The sequence below is a fragment of the Telopea speciosissima genome, chromosome 6 (genome assembly GCF_018873765.1).
Source record: "Telopea speciosissima isolate NSW1024214 ecotype Mountain lineage chromosome 6, Tspe_v1, whole genome shotgun sequence".
NCBI classification, from domain to species: Eukaryota; Viridiplantae; Streptophyta; class Magnoliopsida; order Proteales; family Proteaceae; genus Telopea; species Telopea speciosissima.
In genome coordinates, this window is record NC_057921.1 from 48160059 (window position 1) to 48173729 (window position 13671).

The 13671-nt window shown below is 46.6% G+C and overlaps 1 protein-coding gene across 1 annotated transcript in view; it reads left to right on the top strand.

Moving 5' to 3' along the window:
* LOC122664482 (THO complex subunit 1-like) overlaps positions 1-13671 on the top strand; it is a 112369-nt gene that overhangs the window by 91372 nt on the left and 7326 nt on the right. Inside the window, exon 19 of the mRNA XM_043860315.1 lies at positions 13574-13633. Coding sequence (XP_043716250.1) covers positions 13574-13633 — 60 coding nt within the window. The remainder of the gene's footprint in view (positions 1-13573; positions 13634-13671) is intronic.

Here is a 13671-nt window from a genome sequence, read left to right on the forward strand (position 1 = left end):
TAGTTGGGGCCCTCAGTGGCATTGGCTAGGATACTATGGTAGAAAAACCACGTGAACACAACATCACCAACTTTCACTCTGCAGTCCAACCACATCATTGTTGTCATGACGCCTAGGCGATCTAAGGCGTTGGCGGGGACTTGGAAGTGAGGCGAAGACAATAAGGCGATCAAGCTGTCCAAGGTGCCCGCCGACCCAACTAGGCATCACCTAGGCGACAGGCGACACCTTGACAACTATGGACCACATATGCTTCAAATTCTTCTCTTTGGCATCGTGTTTCCTAAAGATGTAAGAATTCACATTAATGATGTCAACAACATATTCATCTCTGTACCTTGTCCTGCCCCCTTTCCCTTGGCTCCACCTTTTTCTTCTTCCGCTAACCCCTCTTACCCCATCTCTTCTACCCCCTCTCACTGCCATTGTACTCCCTGGAACCCTCGATATCCTCTCGCCTTCCTCCTCTTCTCTCTAATCCTCCAGGAATACGACACAACACACCTTTGCCTCCCCTTTTGAGAACCCTTTTTAACCCCCTTCCTGACTCAACAAACCTTGTCCGACCTGCTCACCATTACCCTTGACCCCCCTTTCTCTTACCGACCCGACCCCCTCCACCTCTAATCCTATCCCAACCCCAAACTGGTTCGACCCCTCTCCTCTTAACCACCCCTATTCCCTTGGCCTTGTTGTCTTGAACCGCCAAATCCAACCCCTGAAGCCCATCCCACCCACCCCTCCCTGCCCCCTTGTGTGACCTAGACCATGAAATGTCCCCCCGCTCTCTCCCTCCTGGACAGCTTTTCACCCCTCCTCTGGGAGTTTTGAGACCCTGGTCCATCCACTGTGGGTTATTTATTTTCGTCGTAAGTATAAAAGCCTTCCCCCCCCCCCCATCGGTGCACTAACCCCCTTGTCTTGTCATGTCTTCCGGTTTTATCTAGAATGTCAGGGGTCTTAATTCCCTGTCGAAACATGCTGATATTAGAGCCCTCATCAAATCTTCCCACTGCTCCTTTTGCGGTCTCTTAGAAACTCGTCTCTCTTCCGCAAATGCCTCCTGCATCGCCTCCTCCATTGCCCCTTTTTGGTCTCTCCTCTCCAATTATGACCATTCCCCTAATGGTCATATCTGGTTTCTTTGGGACCCCTCCAAGATTTGCATAACTATCTCCTTCTCCTCCCCCCAGCTCCTCCATCTCTAACTATCTCTCCCTAGCTCCCCCTGCCCCTTTTTCTCTCTATTGTGTATGCTAATAACCGTGCCGATGTGGTCTGATCTTACTACCATCAAACCTACGGTAGTACGGTTGAGGCCCATCCTTGGTGTGTTTGCGGTGACTTTAATGTTGTCCGCTACAGTCAAGAAGAACTTGGTGGTCGCTCTCCTAACACTTCATTAGTCAATACCTTTAATGATTGCCTGGAAGAGATAGGCTTAAACGACTTAAGATGGTTGGGTTCCCCCCTCACTTGGCACAATCGCCGCTTAGGTAACGATAGGATTGCTTATAAGATTGACTGTGTCCTCATTAATGAAGCCTGGCACTCCTCCTTTCCCAATTCCCATGCTAACTTTTTCTTGTCTGGTATCTCTGATCGCAGCCCCTGTCTTCTCCGTATCCAACCTTATATCTCTTTTGGTCCAAAACCATTCAAATTCTTTGACATGTGGACAAAGCACTCCCAATATCTCTCCATTGAACTACTAGACAGAAAAGAGCTTTTGGACTCAACCCTCCCGGATGTCCTCTCCCCTTGTATCTCCCCTGCCGGCCTTCCGGCAGGCCTGACCCTCTCCTCTGGTACGTGAACTTGATTTTCCGGCAGCCTTTTCTTGGCTTGCCCTTCTTCCCTCTCCTGCATTATGGCCCTGTCTCCTTCTCTGCACTCCTCCATTTCCCCGCACCCACCTACTCCAGCTTTATGGAGCTCTCTTGTCGCTGGCAATTCATCCTCTCACTCTGATGGTCTACAGCTTCGCTTTGTTCCCCCTGTTTTCGTTGGCTCTGCGAAAGTAGCCATGTGTGCTCCTGATCTTCTGGAATCCGAGGCAAAATTGTGGGAAGATTGCCTCGTTGGTAACTTCCTTGGTCGTCGTCCCCCTTTTCATGTTGTCAAGCTCTCTCTCTCTCTAAACAGTGGCGTCCACAGGAATCTCTTGACACTTACCTACTGGACAATGGTTTTTTCATCTTCAAGTTCTCCTCTTCGCTTGACAAGATGCGTGCCCTCGAAGGTGGCCCTTGGCAAGTAGGGAAGATGCCGATTTTCTTGCGCCAATGAGACCGTCAGCTTCAGCTCCGGCGTGTTGACCTTTCCTCTATCCCTCTGTGGGTTACACTTCCAGGGTTACCTCTGTACTACTGGTTCACGGATGGCCTTAGCACTATTGGCTCTGTGTTGGGGAAGCCTCTTTTCTCTGATTTGAGGACCAGGCGCAAGGATCGACTTGCTTTTGCGCGCATCTGCGTTGAGGTCTCGGCGGCAGACCCCCTGCCCTCCTTTATCGTTGTCAACGAAGGGGATGATTTTTCCTTTGAGCAGGAGGTGCACTTCGACTGGAAGCCCCCTCAATGCCTGACTTGCAAGGTCTTCGGGCACGACTCCCACCTCTGCTCTCCTTTGGAAAAGCCCTGTGATGCTCCTGATCCCTCGGCGAAAGAATTACCCGCCGGCAATGGTGGCCCTGGCCCCACCCCTTGCGGTCGAACACCTGCTGTTGCCGCTGTTGCTCGATCTCCCGCCCGTGGTAGATCTCGGCTCTGTTTACCAGAATCAGCATTGGAAGAAGAAGACTTGGCCGGAAAGTACCATTGTCCAGTCGCTTTCGAAGGAGCAGCGTTGGTCTGATGCTCAGAACCGTTTCAGTCTGCTTTTCGCCAAAGACGCAGCGGGTACAGAGCCTCTCTCTTGCCCCGAGAAGCCCCAGTTTGCAGTATTACCTCGGAGCAGATCTCGTATGGCAGAGGGCTTCTCTTCTGATCTTTCCACTTCTGGCTTTGGAGCTGTTGCTCCTACCCCCAATGCTTCGAGCGCTCTCAAGTCCTCTACTGATCCTTTGATCTCTTCTGTCTGTGCTTTAGAGCCTTCGTCAACTTCAAAAGCTTGTGCCCTGGAGTCTTTGTCTCCTAGCGATGCTAACCCCCTTTTGGCTTCAGCGAACCTTTTGAACCCCCCCGTGTCGAGACTTCTTCTGGCCTTGACTTGGTGGGCCCCCCCACTCTTGTCCCTTGTCCAGCGGATCCCGGAACTGGCCTCTCCCCTTTGCTTCCCTCCGGGTCGGGTTTAGCCCCCTCTCACCCTTCCGAAATTTTACCCAGGTCTTCTCGTGGGTCGGGTCAAGCTCTTTCGCCCTTTACCCAAATTCTACCCAATTACTCCTTTCGGTCGGGCCCTCTCTCTCTTCTTGGACCTTTTCCAACCCAATCTGTTCCTCCGTCTTCTTCACCCAATAGGCCTGTAGCTGCCACCGCTGCTCCCTGTGTGTCTCCCCTACACCCTCCTCCTGCAGCTGCCACCCCCCTCCTTCGTAGCTCGTACCGGCGCCGTCACCATAGCGAAACCAGGTCTCCAGCTGTTCTGACCAGGCTCCTTGAGTCTTCGCTGCCTCTCCTACCCCTTGCTCAATGATCCGTGGCATCATTTGGAACACCAGAGGGCTCAACTCTCCCTCTAAGCAATCCGCTGTTTGCTCTCGTATTCGTTCCACTCATTCTTGTTTTTGTTGCCTTCTTGAAACTCATATCAAAGAGCCTAATCCGACCAAAATTATCAGCTCTATTGCCCCGGGTTGGTCGATTCTTTCAAACTACTCTCATCACACCAACGGCCATATTTGGATTTTATGGGACCCCTGCAGAATCTCCATCTCCCTCTCTTCTGCCTCCTCTCAGTTCATGCACGCCATGTTCTCTGATTGCCTGGGCCATTTTTCCTTTTTCCTGACTGTGGTTTATGCTCTTAACTGCCCTGCTGATAGGATTGTCCTCTGGGCTGATCTCAGGTCTATTGCTTCCCAGATTGGTGCTCAGCCTTGGGGGTTAGGAGGGGATTTCAACATTATCAGGTTCAGCCATGAAAAGCAGGGTGGGGACCATATGGACTTGGAGGCTATGAATTCCTTTAATGATTGCATTGATGATTTGGGGGCAGATGACCTCAGATGGACAGGCTTTCCTCTCACTTGGAGCAACAAGAGGGCTGGAAGCAATCGCATTGCCTGTAAGCTGGACAGAATGCTTGTCAATGAAGAGTGGCTGACAGCCTTCCCTTCCTCTCAGGCCTCTTTTGATAACCCAGACATCTCAGATCATTCCCCCATCTCCCTAGCCATTCAGCCTTTCACCTCTTTTGGCCCTAAACCCTTCAAGTACTTTGACATGTGGTCCTCTCACCCAAACTTCCTTTCTGTTGTGCAAGATGCCTGGAATAAGCCTGTTTTTGCCTTTTCTGCTCCTCTAATTGCTTTCTCTAGGAAACTCAAAAATGTTAAGGCTGCTCTTAAAGATTGGAACATCAAAGTTTTTGGCAACATTTCTCATCAAGTCCTGGAGTGTAAGGAAAGGCTTGCTGCCATACAGGCCAGTCTACAATCTGATCTTCTTAATGCTTCCTTGGCCATTGAAGAGAAAGAAGTCTCCTCTCAGCTCTCCTCCTTGCTGGCTAGGGAAGAAAGTTTTCTTAAGCAAAAATCTAGGATCACTTGGCTGGATTTGGGAGATTCAAACACGGCCTACTTCCATCGATCGGTGAAAGCTAGGCTTAACACAAACTCCATTATTCAGCTCGCCCAGCCGGATGGATCCTTAGTCAACTCTGTGAAAGATATTAAAGATTTGACAGTTCAGCACTTCCAGAGCATCTTTTCTAGTCCTCAGGAGAGTCTTGCCCCCATTCCGGACCAGTTGCTCAACAAGTTTATTGGCCAGGCCTCCCTTGATTCTTTGAGTTCTATTCCTAAAGAAGAGGAAATTGTGGAAGCTATTCACTCTCTCAAGGTCAATGGTGCTCCGGGCCCGGATGGCTTTAGCATGGGGTTTTTCTTAGCCGCTTGGAATATCATCAAATCTGATTTTGTAGCTGCCATCGAAAGCTTCTTCCTAAATCCTAGTCAAATTACTGGGATCAACAATACTTTTCTTTGCCTCATCCCCAAAAAGGAAGGTGCTATTGCCATGAATGATTTTAGGCCCATTGCCCTTTGCAATCTCCTCTACAAGTTCATAGCAAAGATTCTTGCTCGTAGGCTCAAAGGTGTTGTGGATGTCTTAGTCAGTGACAACCAAACAGCCTTCATCCCTGGCAAGAATATCTAGGACAACATTCTTTTATGCAATGATTTAATTCGAGGGTTTGATCGGAAAAATCACTCTCCCTCCTTCCTCTTGAAGATTGACATTCACAAGGCCTTTGACTCTCTTAGGTGGGAATTTATTACTCAGGTGATGACTAAGATGGGATTCCCTCTGCCTTTTGTAAATTGGGTTAACTCCTGCATTTCTTCCCCCAAGTTCTCGGTGCTGGTCAATGGTAGCCCAGCGAGTTATTTTGGTGCTTGTGTGGGGATTCGCCAAGGCTGCCCTCTATCTCTCTGCCTATTCACCTTGGCTTTGGAAGTCCTATCCAGAGAGATTCAGATTTGTACTGATCAGCAGATTATTTTGCCAATGCCCAAGTGTAAAGCCATTAAGCTCACTCATCTGGCCTTTGCAGACGATCTGATGATGTTCTCAAAGGCCACAGTCACCTCTCTTCAGTGCATTTTAAGTTGCCTTTAGCATTTCCATGAGCGCTCGGGTCTCCGCATCAACCCCTCAAAGTCTCTTATATTTTTGGCTGGAGTCTCAGAGGTTCTGAAAACAGCTCTTCTTGCCAGATCTGACTTCCTAGAGGGCAAGCTTCCAGTCAAGTACTTGGGTATTCCTCTGATCCCGGCCAGGCTTACTGCTCACCATTGCACTCCTATGCTTGATTTGATCAGGAAAAGGCTTCAACTTTGGAAAAGCAAACTTCTCTCCTATGTAGGCAGGTTAATCCTTATCAAATCAGTATTGGAGTCATCTTATATCTATTGGTCTGGGATTTATGGGCTACCTCAGGCCACCATCAAGTCCTTGGAAACTCTCATGGCCTCCTTTGTCTGGAAGGGCAATGATTCCTCTAGATTTCTCCATCCCCTAAGTTGGGCCGCTGTGTGTCTCCCTAAGACGGAAGGTGGGCTGGGCATCCGAAGAATTAAAGAGGTGAACACTGCGGGTATCATCAAGCTTATTTGGAAGATTGCTTCCAAGAAGAAAAGCATCTGGGTTGACTGGATTTATTCAGGTCCTCTTCGAAATGACTCTATCTGGACGGCTTCCCCTTCCTCTGATGCTTCTTGGGTCTGGCGCAAAATTCTTGCTAGCCGGCACCTTGTGCTTCGGGTCATTCGGTCCCAGGTTGGTGATGGTCTCTCCACTTACCTTTGGCTGGACAATTGGCACCCTTTTGGGGATTCTTCTCCATCAGGTCACTCCCCGCTCCATTTATGCAATGGGTCTTCACAGGCTATCTTTGGTTGCTGATATTCTTGATCAGGATGGCTGGGCTCCCCCACCCTCTGGCAACTCTCTTAGCCTTATTTGGAGTGAGCTCCCCTCTATTCCAAGAAGGCCTACCGCCCGAGGAGATTGTGTTCTTTGGATATCAAACAGATCTGGCCTTTTCTCTTCTAAGGAAGCTTGGAACTACATTCGTTTGAAAGGCCAGATGGTACCTTGGCGCAAGCTTTTTTGGTTCAAGCACCACATTCCTCGCCACTGTTTTACAGCTTGGAGGGTTTTCAACAACTGTCTCCCAACCCAGGCTTTTCTTCGAAGCCGCCAGATCCAAGTCTCTTCTGCTTGCTGCCTATGTTGGAACAATGCTGAAGACTTGACTCATCTTTTCTTTGAGTGCCCTACAGCTGCTGCTATTTGGAAAGGCAGCCTCCTCAAGTGCTGGCCGGTCCGTAGAAGAATTCTTCCTTTCTCTAGAGAGTGGTTTTGGGTTGATATGACCTTCGCTGGCTACTCTATTTGTGATGTGGTAGGGAGGCTGGCTTTTTGTGCCACTATCAACCATATTTGGATGGAGCGTAATATCAGGAAATGGACCTCCAATTCTCGTCCTTACCAAAAGATTTGGGATTCCATTTCCTTTGAGATTAAAGCAAAGTTATCGCTTGTCCCCCCCTCTAGTTGTTTAGACTCCCCAAGGAACAGGCTCATTGTTGACTCCTGGGGCCTGTCTAATGTTTCTCTTGTTTCTTCAGCCTCTCCTAGCTAAGGCTTTGGCTGTTTGTGTTTTTCTTGCCCCTAGGGGCCCTCTGTAATTCTTTTCTTCTCTTCGGTAATGATATTATTTATTCACCCAAAAAAAATATCTCTCCATTGTCCATGATGCTTGGAATAAGCCTGTCCACTATTACTCTCTTCCCCTCCTCTCCTTTGCGATCAAACTTTGCAATACCAAAGGAGCCCTTAAAGTTAGGAACTCTTCTACTTTTGGGAATATATCTTCCCAAGTTTCCCTTTGTCGTTTTAGCCTCTCTTGTCCAGTCCCACCTCCAATTTGACATGCTCAACCACCTTCTGGAAAAATAAGAGAAAGTGTTGGATTGTATGAGCCAGAATACCGTTGGGGGTATTCTGGACTTTTTACTGTTTTTATTTCATGTACAGCCATGTCGGCTATGTTAGGGACAATTCTGTCCTTGTACTTTTGATTCATTATTATAAATATATGGCTGGGGGTCTGCCTTAGACTATCCAAGCATTCAGCTCTAATTCTGATCCTGTTAACAAAAAGGCTCTCCACCGAGCTATCCAATCTCTCCTCCTAAGAAGAGAACTTCCTTCGCCAAAAATCGCGCATCAAATGGCTTGAGCTAGGTGACTCTAACTCAGCTTATTTCCACCGCTCCCTGAAAGCCCGCACCAACTCTAACTCTATCCCCATGCTCCTTGCTCGAGATGGCACTCCTCTCTTCTCCGTCCACGATATCAAAATGGAAGCTATCTCCTTTTTCTCTCCTCCCTATTCTCCCCTCCCTTCTCCTTCTCTCCCTCCCCTCTTCCCCCTAGTCTCCTCAACAAATTTGTCCCCTCCTCCCTCCTTGACTTGCTTCAATCTATTCCATCCAAGGAAGAAATTTTCAAAGCCATCCATTCCCTCAAGACCAATCGTGCCCCTGGTCCTGACGGCTTCAGTAAGGGTTTCTTCTCTGCTAGTTGGAATATTATCAAGGATAACCTTGTCAAAACTATTTGTAGCTTTTGCATCAACCCCAACCAGATCTCTAGGGCCAACCACACTTTTCTCTGACTAATCCCTAAAAAAGATGGGGCTGCCTCATTCGACTTTCGTCCAATCTCTTTGTGCAACCTTCTCTACATATTCATTGCCAAAAATTTTGCCAATCGTTTCCAGTTGCTGATCCCTTCCCTATTAAGCCCCAATCAGTTGGCTTTCATTTCAGGAAGAAGTATTTTAGACAATATCCTCCTTTGCTCCGAAATCTTCGAGGTTTTGACCATAAATCTCGATCCCTAGCTGCCCTCATGAAAATAGACATCCACAAAGCTTTTGATTCCCTTTGTTGGGACTTCATAACTGATGTCTTTACCAATATGGGGTGTCCGCCTCCCTTTGTTCGCTGGATCCATGCTTGTATCTCCTCCCCCCGTTTTTCCGTCCTCGTCAATGGATTTTCGGAGGGATTCTTCTTCTCTCAAGTTGGCATCCATCAAGGTTGCCCCCTATCTCCTTTTCTCTTCTCCCTTGCCCTTGAGGTCCTGTCCATAAGTATTCAGTCTAAAACTGATTAAAGTTCTTATATCCCCCATTCCCAAATTCAAAGCCATGAAGCTTTCCCAACTTGCTTTTGCCGACGATCTCATGATCTTCGCCAAGACATTCCCTTCCTCCATCTCGGCCATCATGTCCTCCCTGCACCATTTTGAATCCCTCTCGGATCTCAAAATTAATCTATTGAAATCCCATTTATTTCTTTCGGGTGTTTCCAAATCTGAAAAAGGTACTCTCCTCAGCCTAATGGGGTTCTCCTTTGGTACCTTCCCTGTCAAGTACCTTGGTCTCCCCCTGATCCCCGTTAGGCTGACTGGCCATCATTGCGTCCCCATGCTTGACCTAATTTGCAAGAGGCTCCAACTCTGGAAAGGAAAACTCCTTTCCTATGTTGGGAGGGTTGAGCTGAATAGATCAGTTCTCTAATCCTCCTACATTTATTGGTGTGGTATTTATGGGCTCCTAAAATCTTCTATTAAAGCCATGGAATTCCTATTTTGTGCCTTCCTCTGGAAAGGAAAAGAGTGCTCCAAATTTCTTCACCCCTTAGTTGAAAATCCATTTGTCTTTTGTGGGTGAATAAATATTTATTACCAAAGGAGAAACCCCCAGGGGAGAACAATGAAAGAATACAAGGGAAAGCACCTCTTATGAGGAAGGGGGGGAAGGGGGAGAGGGGAGACCCCAAGAAACAACGATGTGCCTGTTCCTTGGGGAGGGGGAACAAGAAGGGGAAAACTTAGAAACTTTGCTTAAAACTTCAGAGGAGATGGAATCCCAAATCGGACTGAATGATCTAGAGTTGGGGGTCCATTTCCTGAGGTTGCGCTCCAACCAAATGTGAGAGATTGCAGCGTTGAAGGCAAGTTTACCAATAACATCACATACAGATTTTCCTGCAAAGGTTGAGGCAACCCAATGCCACTCTCGAAGAAAGGGAAGAATTCTTCTACTTCTGGGCCAGCATTTGGCGAGGATACTAGACCAGATGGAAGAAGAGTAGTGGCATTCAAAAAACAGGTGGTTGATATCTTCAAGAGCATTCCAACAAAGGCAGCAAGAGACCGGAACTGAGATCTGCCGGTGGAGGAGAAAAGACTGCGTTGGGAGGCAGTTAAGTAAGGCTCTCCAAGAGCAAAAGCTATGGCGGGGAATACGGCCTTTAAACCAAACAAGTTTGTACCAGGGGACCTGCTGGCCTCTAGTTCTGCTGAGCTCCTAGGCTGAATTGGAGGAGAAGAGACCAGAATGAGAGGCAGCCCAAATCTTAGAGTCACCCGATCTGGAGGATCTGATAGGGAAAAAAGGGAGACCATTCCAAATAGCTTTGACTAGGTTGGAGGGAGCTGGAATCCAACCATCTTGAACCATAATATCAGCAACAAGAGAGTGTCTATGAAGGCCAATCCTGTGGATTTCTCTAGAGCTGAAAAAAGGAAGAAGAACTCCCCAAGGATGCCAGTAATTAAGCCAGAGTCTTGTAGAGGTTCCATCAACAATCTTAGAGATGATACTTCCATTGGCAGATTGCCTAAGGGAGAGGATCTTTTTCCAAACCCAAGAGGCATCTGGAGAAGAGTCGACAGTCTAAATCGAGTCATTTCTCAGGATTCCTGAATATAACCTATCCACCCAAATACTGTCCTTCTTTGCAGCAATCTTCCAGATCAACTTGATTATACCTGCTGAGTTGACCTCCTTGATTCTTCTCAAGCCAAGACCTCCCTCCTTAAGGGGAAGGCAAACTGAGGCCCAACTGATAGGGCGAAGGAAACGAGAAGAGTCTAATCCTTTCCAAAGAGAAAAACACATGAGAGATTCCAGCTCTTTGATAGTAGAGTTAGGAAGCCCAAAAAAACCGGACCAATAGATGTAAGCCGACTGAAGGACTGATCCAATCAGCTCAAGGCGCCCAACATAAGTGAGAAGTTTGCCTTTCCAAAGTTGAAGACTCTTGCAGATAATATCAAGGATAGGAGTGCAATGATGCGCATTCAGCCTTGCTGGAATTCTCAAGTTGCTTTGGAAAATTTCCACTAAGCATGACTCCATTTGGGTCTCTTGGGTTTATTCCTACCTCCTTAAATCTGAATCAATTTGGACTGCCCCCATTCCGGCTGACTCTTCTTGGGTCTGGCGCAAAATCCTCCACCTTCGTCCCCTTGCCCTCAGAGCTATCATCTCCAAGATTGCTGATGGGAACTCAACTAGAGGGCTCGATCACTGGCACCCCTTAGGAGTTCTCCTCTCAGTTGTAGGAGCCGCATGGTCTACTCTTTGGGTATCCCTAAATTTGCTAATGTGTCCTCCATTATCTCCCATGCCTCTTGCTCCTCCCCTCTCCCACCTATCCCGAGCCTCTCCCCGGTCTGGGCCTCCCTTCCCCCCATACCTCCTCCGACACGACCCTATGGCTTCCCTCCCCTAATGGCCTATTTACTTCTAGATCTGCTTGGAACTTTGTTAGACATAGTGGTCCCTTATCCCTTGGCGCAAACTAGTGTGGTTCAAAGGCCACATACGACGCCACAACATCACTGTCTAGAGAGTCTTTAACCAGTGTCTCCCCACCCAAGCTTTCCTCCTTTACCGCCACCTTTCTGTCCCGCCCCCCTTCTGTATCTTTTGTTGGAATGACATTGAGGACAACGACCACCTCTTTTTCTCTTGCCCTTTTGCCTGCTCAGTTTGGAAAAAAGCCTTGGCCTCATTTTGGCCCCGCTGCGGGAGTGGCTTTGGATGGATATGACATTCTCCGGTTGTACTATCTGTGACGTTGTTTGTAAGCTTGTGTTTGGTGCTGCTATATCTCATATTTGGATAGTGCGGAATCTTTGAAGATGGACTTCCAACTTCCATTCCCTTGACATGATTTGGAAAGCCATCTTTTTTTTATGTTAGCTCTAAGATTCACTTGCTACCTCATTGATCTATTGTTGACTCCCCAAGGAACAGGCATATACTTGTTACCTGGGGCTTACCTGATTCTCTTCTTCCTTCTGGCCCTTCCTAGGGCCTGCTTTTGTATAGCCCCTCCCCCTCTCTCTCTCTCCCATGTATTCCTCCCCTCTCCCCTGCCCTTCCTTTTGGTAATGAATTATTTATTCACCAAAAAAAAATAATATTTATCTTGTTGTAATCCCTGCACACTCTGTGACCACCAGTAGGGCAAGGTAATTTGCTTCTACTTCTTCCCAGTTTTGCCTTTTGCAGAGGTTGAACCAGTACCACTAGCCTCTTGCTGAGCTGGTCTAGAGGAACCAGATCCACTCCTCATCTCTTTGGCTCTTTCTTCTTCTCTCCAGGTGTGAGTTTCTGCTTTGCCATGGGACATTGTTGTTCCCTCCCCTCTGCATCTGTATTGTCATCATTATATTTCTCCCATACACGATGGTTTTTGTCCAGTACTGCCTTACTGAACTCATCTCTCATTTTTTTCTTGTACACCCTCCTATAGATATTACCTTTTATGTGTGCAGCCATAAACTTCTGCACTTTACTAGGGGCAGTATGGGCTTTGCTTCACATCCTTGAAGTCACCTGCAAATGCTCCTTCAATCTTGTGGCCCCATCACCACCTGCCATAGTGTTTTTTGTTTGTCCCTACTCAAGGGTGTGCCATGTTTGCATGTTGTATTCCACTGGCGAATAAATACAGAACAAATAGACAAACATTACTTCCATCTAAGGTTCAAGAATGTAGTTAGCTTTTTTTTTCACTCCAAACACCCAAACATGCATCAATTGACACTTCTAAATAACTAGGAAGCCATTTTTTATTTTCCCTGCTAATCCTATATTCCCTCACCCACACCCCCCCCCCCCCAAAAAAAAAAAAATTATTTTATAAAAATTACTGTGTTAACAATAACTAAGTATGATTTTCATGTTAATCCTATATATACATATTTTTTAAATTACCTAGTTAACAATAAGTATGGGACAACACATTAGTCGTCACATTCAGTTGAGAAACACAACAGCAATATTTTTCATAAAATATCATGACTTTTCAACCCAAAACAGAATGTTTATTCCTACTTTTCTGTAATTTCTGGAATTTAAAATTTCTTTTGAAATCAGGATAATTAAATATTAAGTTTCAGGCAGAAAATTCAAGCCACTTAAGTGAACTGGTATTCGACCTACGGTGTTTTACATATAAAATTGAGCCCCAACCAAGCTGTATTGACCCCTTTTTTCTTAATTTTGTTTCAAGAAAACCCCCAATTTCAGCAAAACGGCAAATTTATTTGAAATATCTGATTTCATGTACGTTGGATGTTAGTATCATGATTATGTTGTGCCAACCATTGAGTTCAGTCAATAAAATACAAAATATTTCTTGGTCATTTTCCCAAAATGATGTTGTTGTATACATGTTATTTATCCTAGCATTTCATTTTGGAACCTGTCGAACCAAATGTTTCCCCAAATTTCAACCATTTCGGTTAAGTTTGGTACCATGCCACCTAGGTGTCTAGGCTCCAACGCTTCTGGCCCGTGCCTTGGCACTTTAGCAACTATGATTTATACAAACTTTGTTTTGGTGTCTGCTGATTGCTTCATTCAATTTGAGTGGAATGTGAACATTTTAAACCATGCTAAGAGGTGGCATACGATGCACCATGTTTAGTTAATAGCAGACCTTAACTTGGTTCTCTTATGTTGTGTTTGATCATAAACATCCACAATGCCCATTCATGCCATTTAAAATGGATTATATTCTGTTGAGTTACAGGTCTACTGCTGGAAAGGCCTCCGATTTTCAGCTCGACAAGACTTGGAAGGATTCTCAAGAGTATGATTTATTTTGTGACTCAGACATTGGATGTTTAA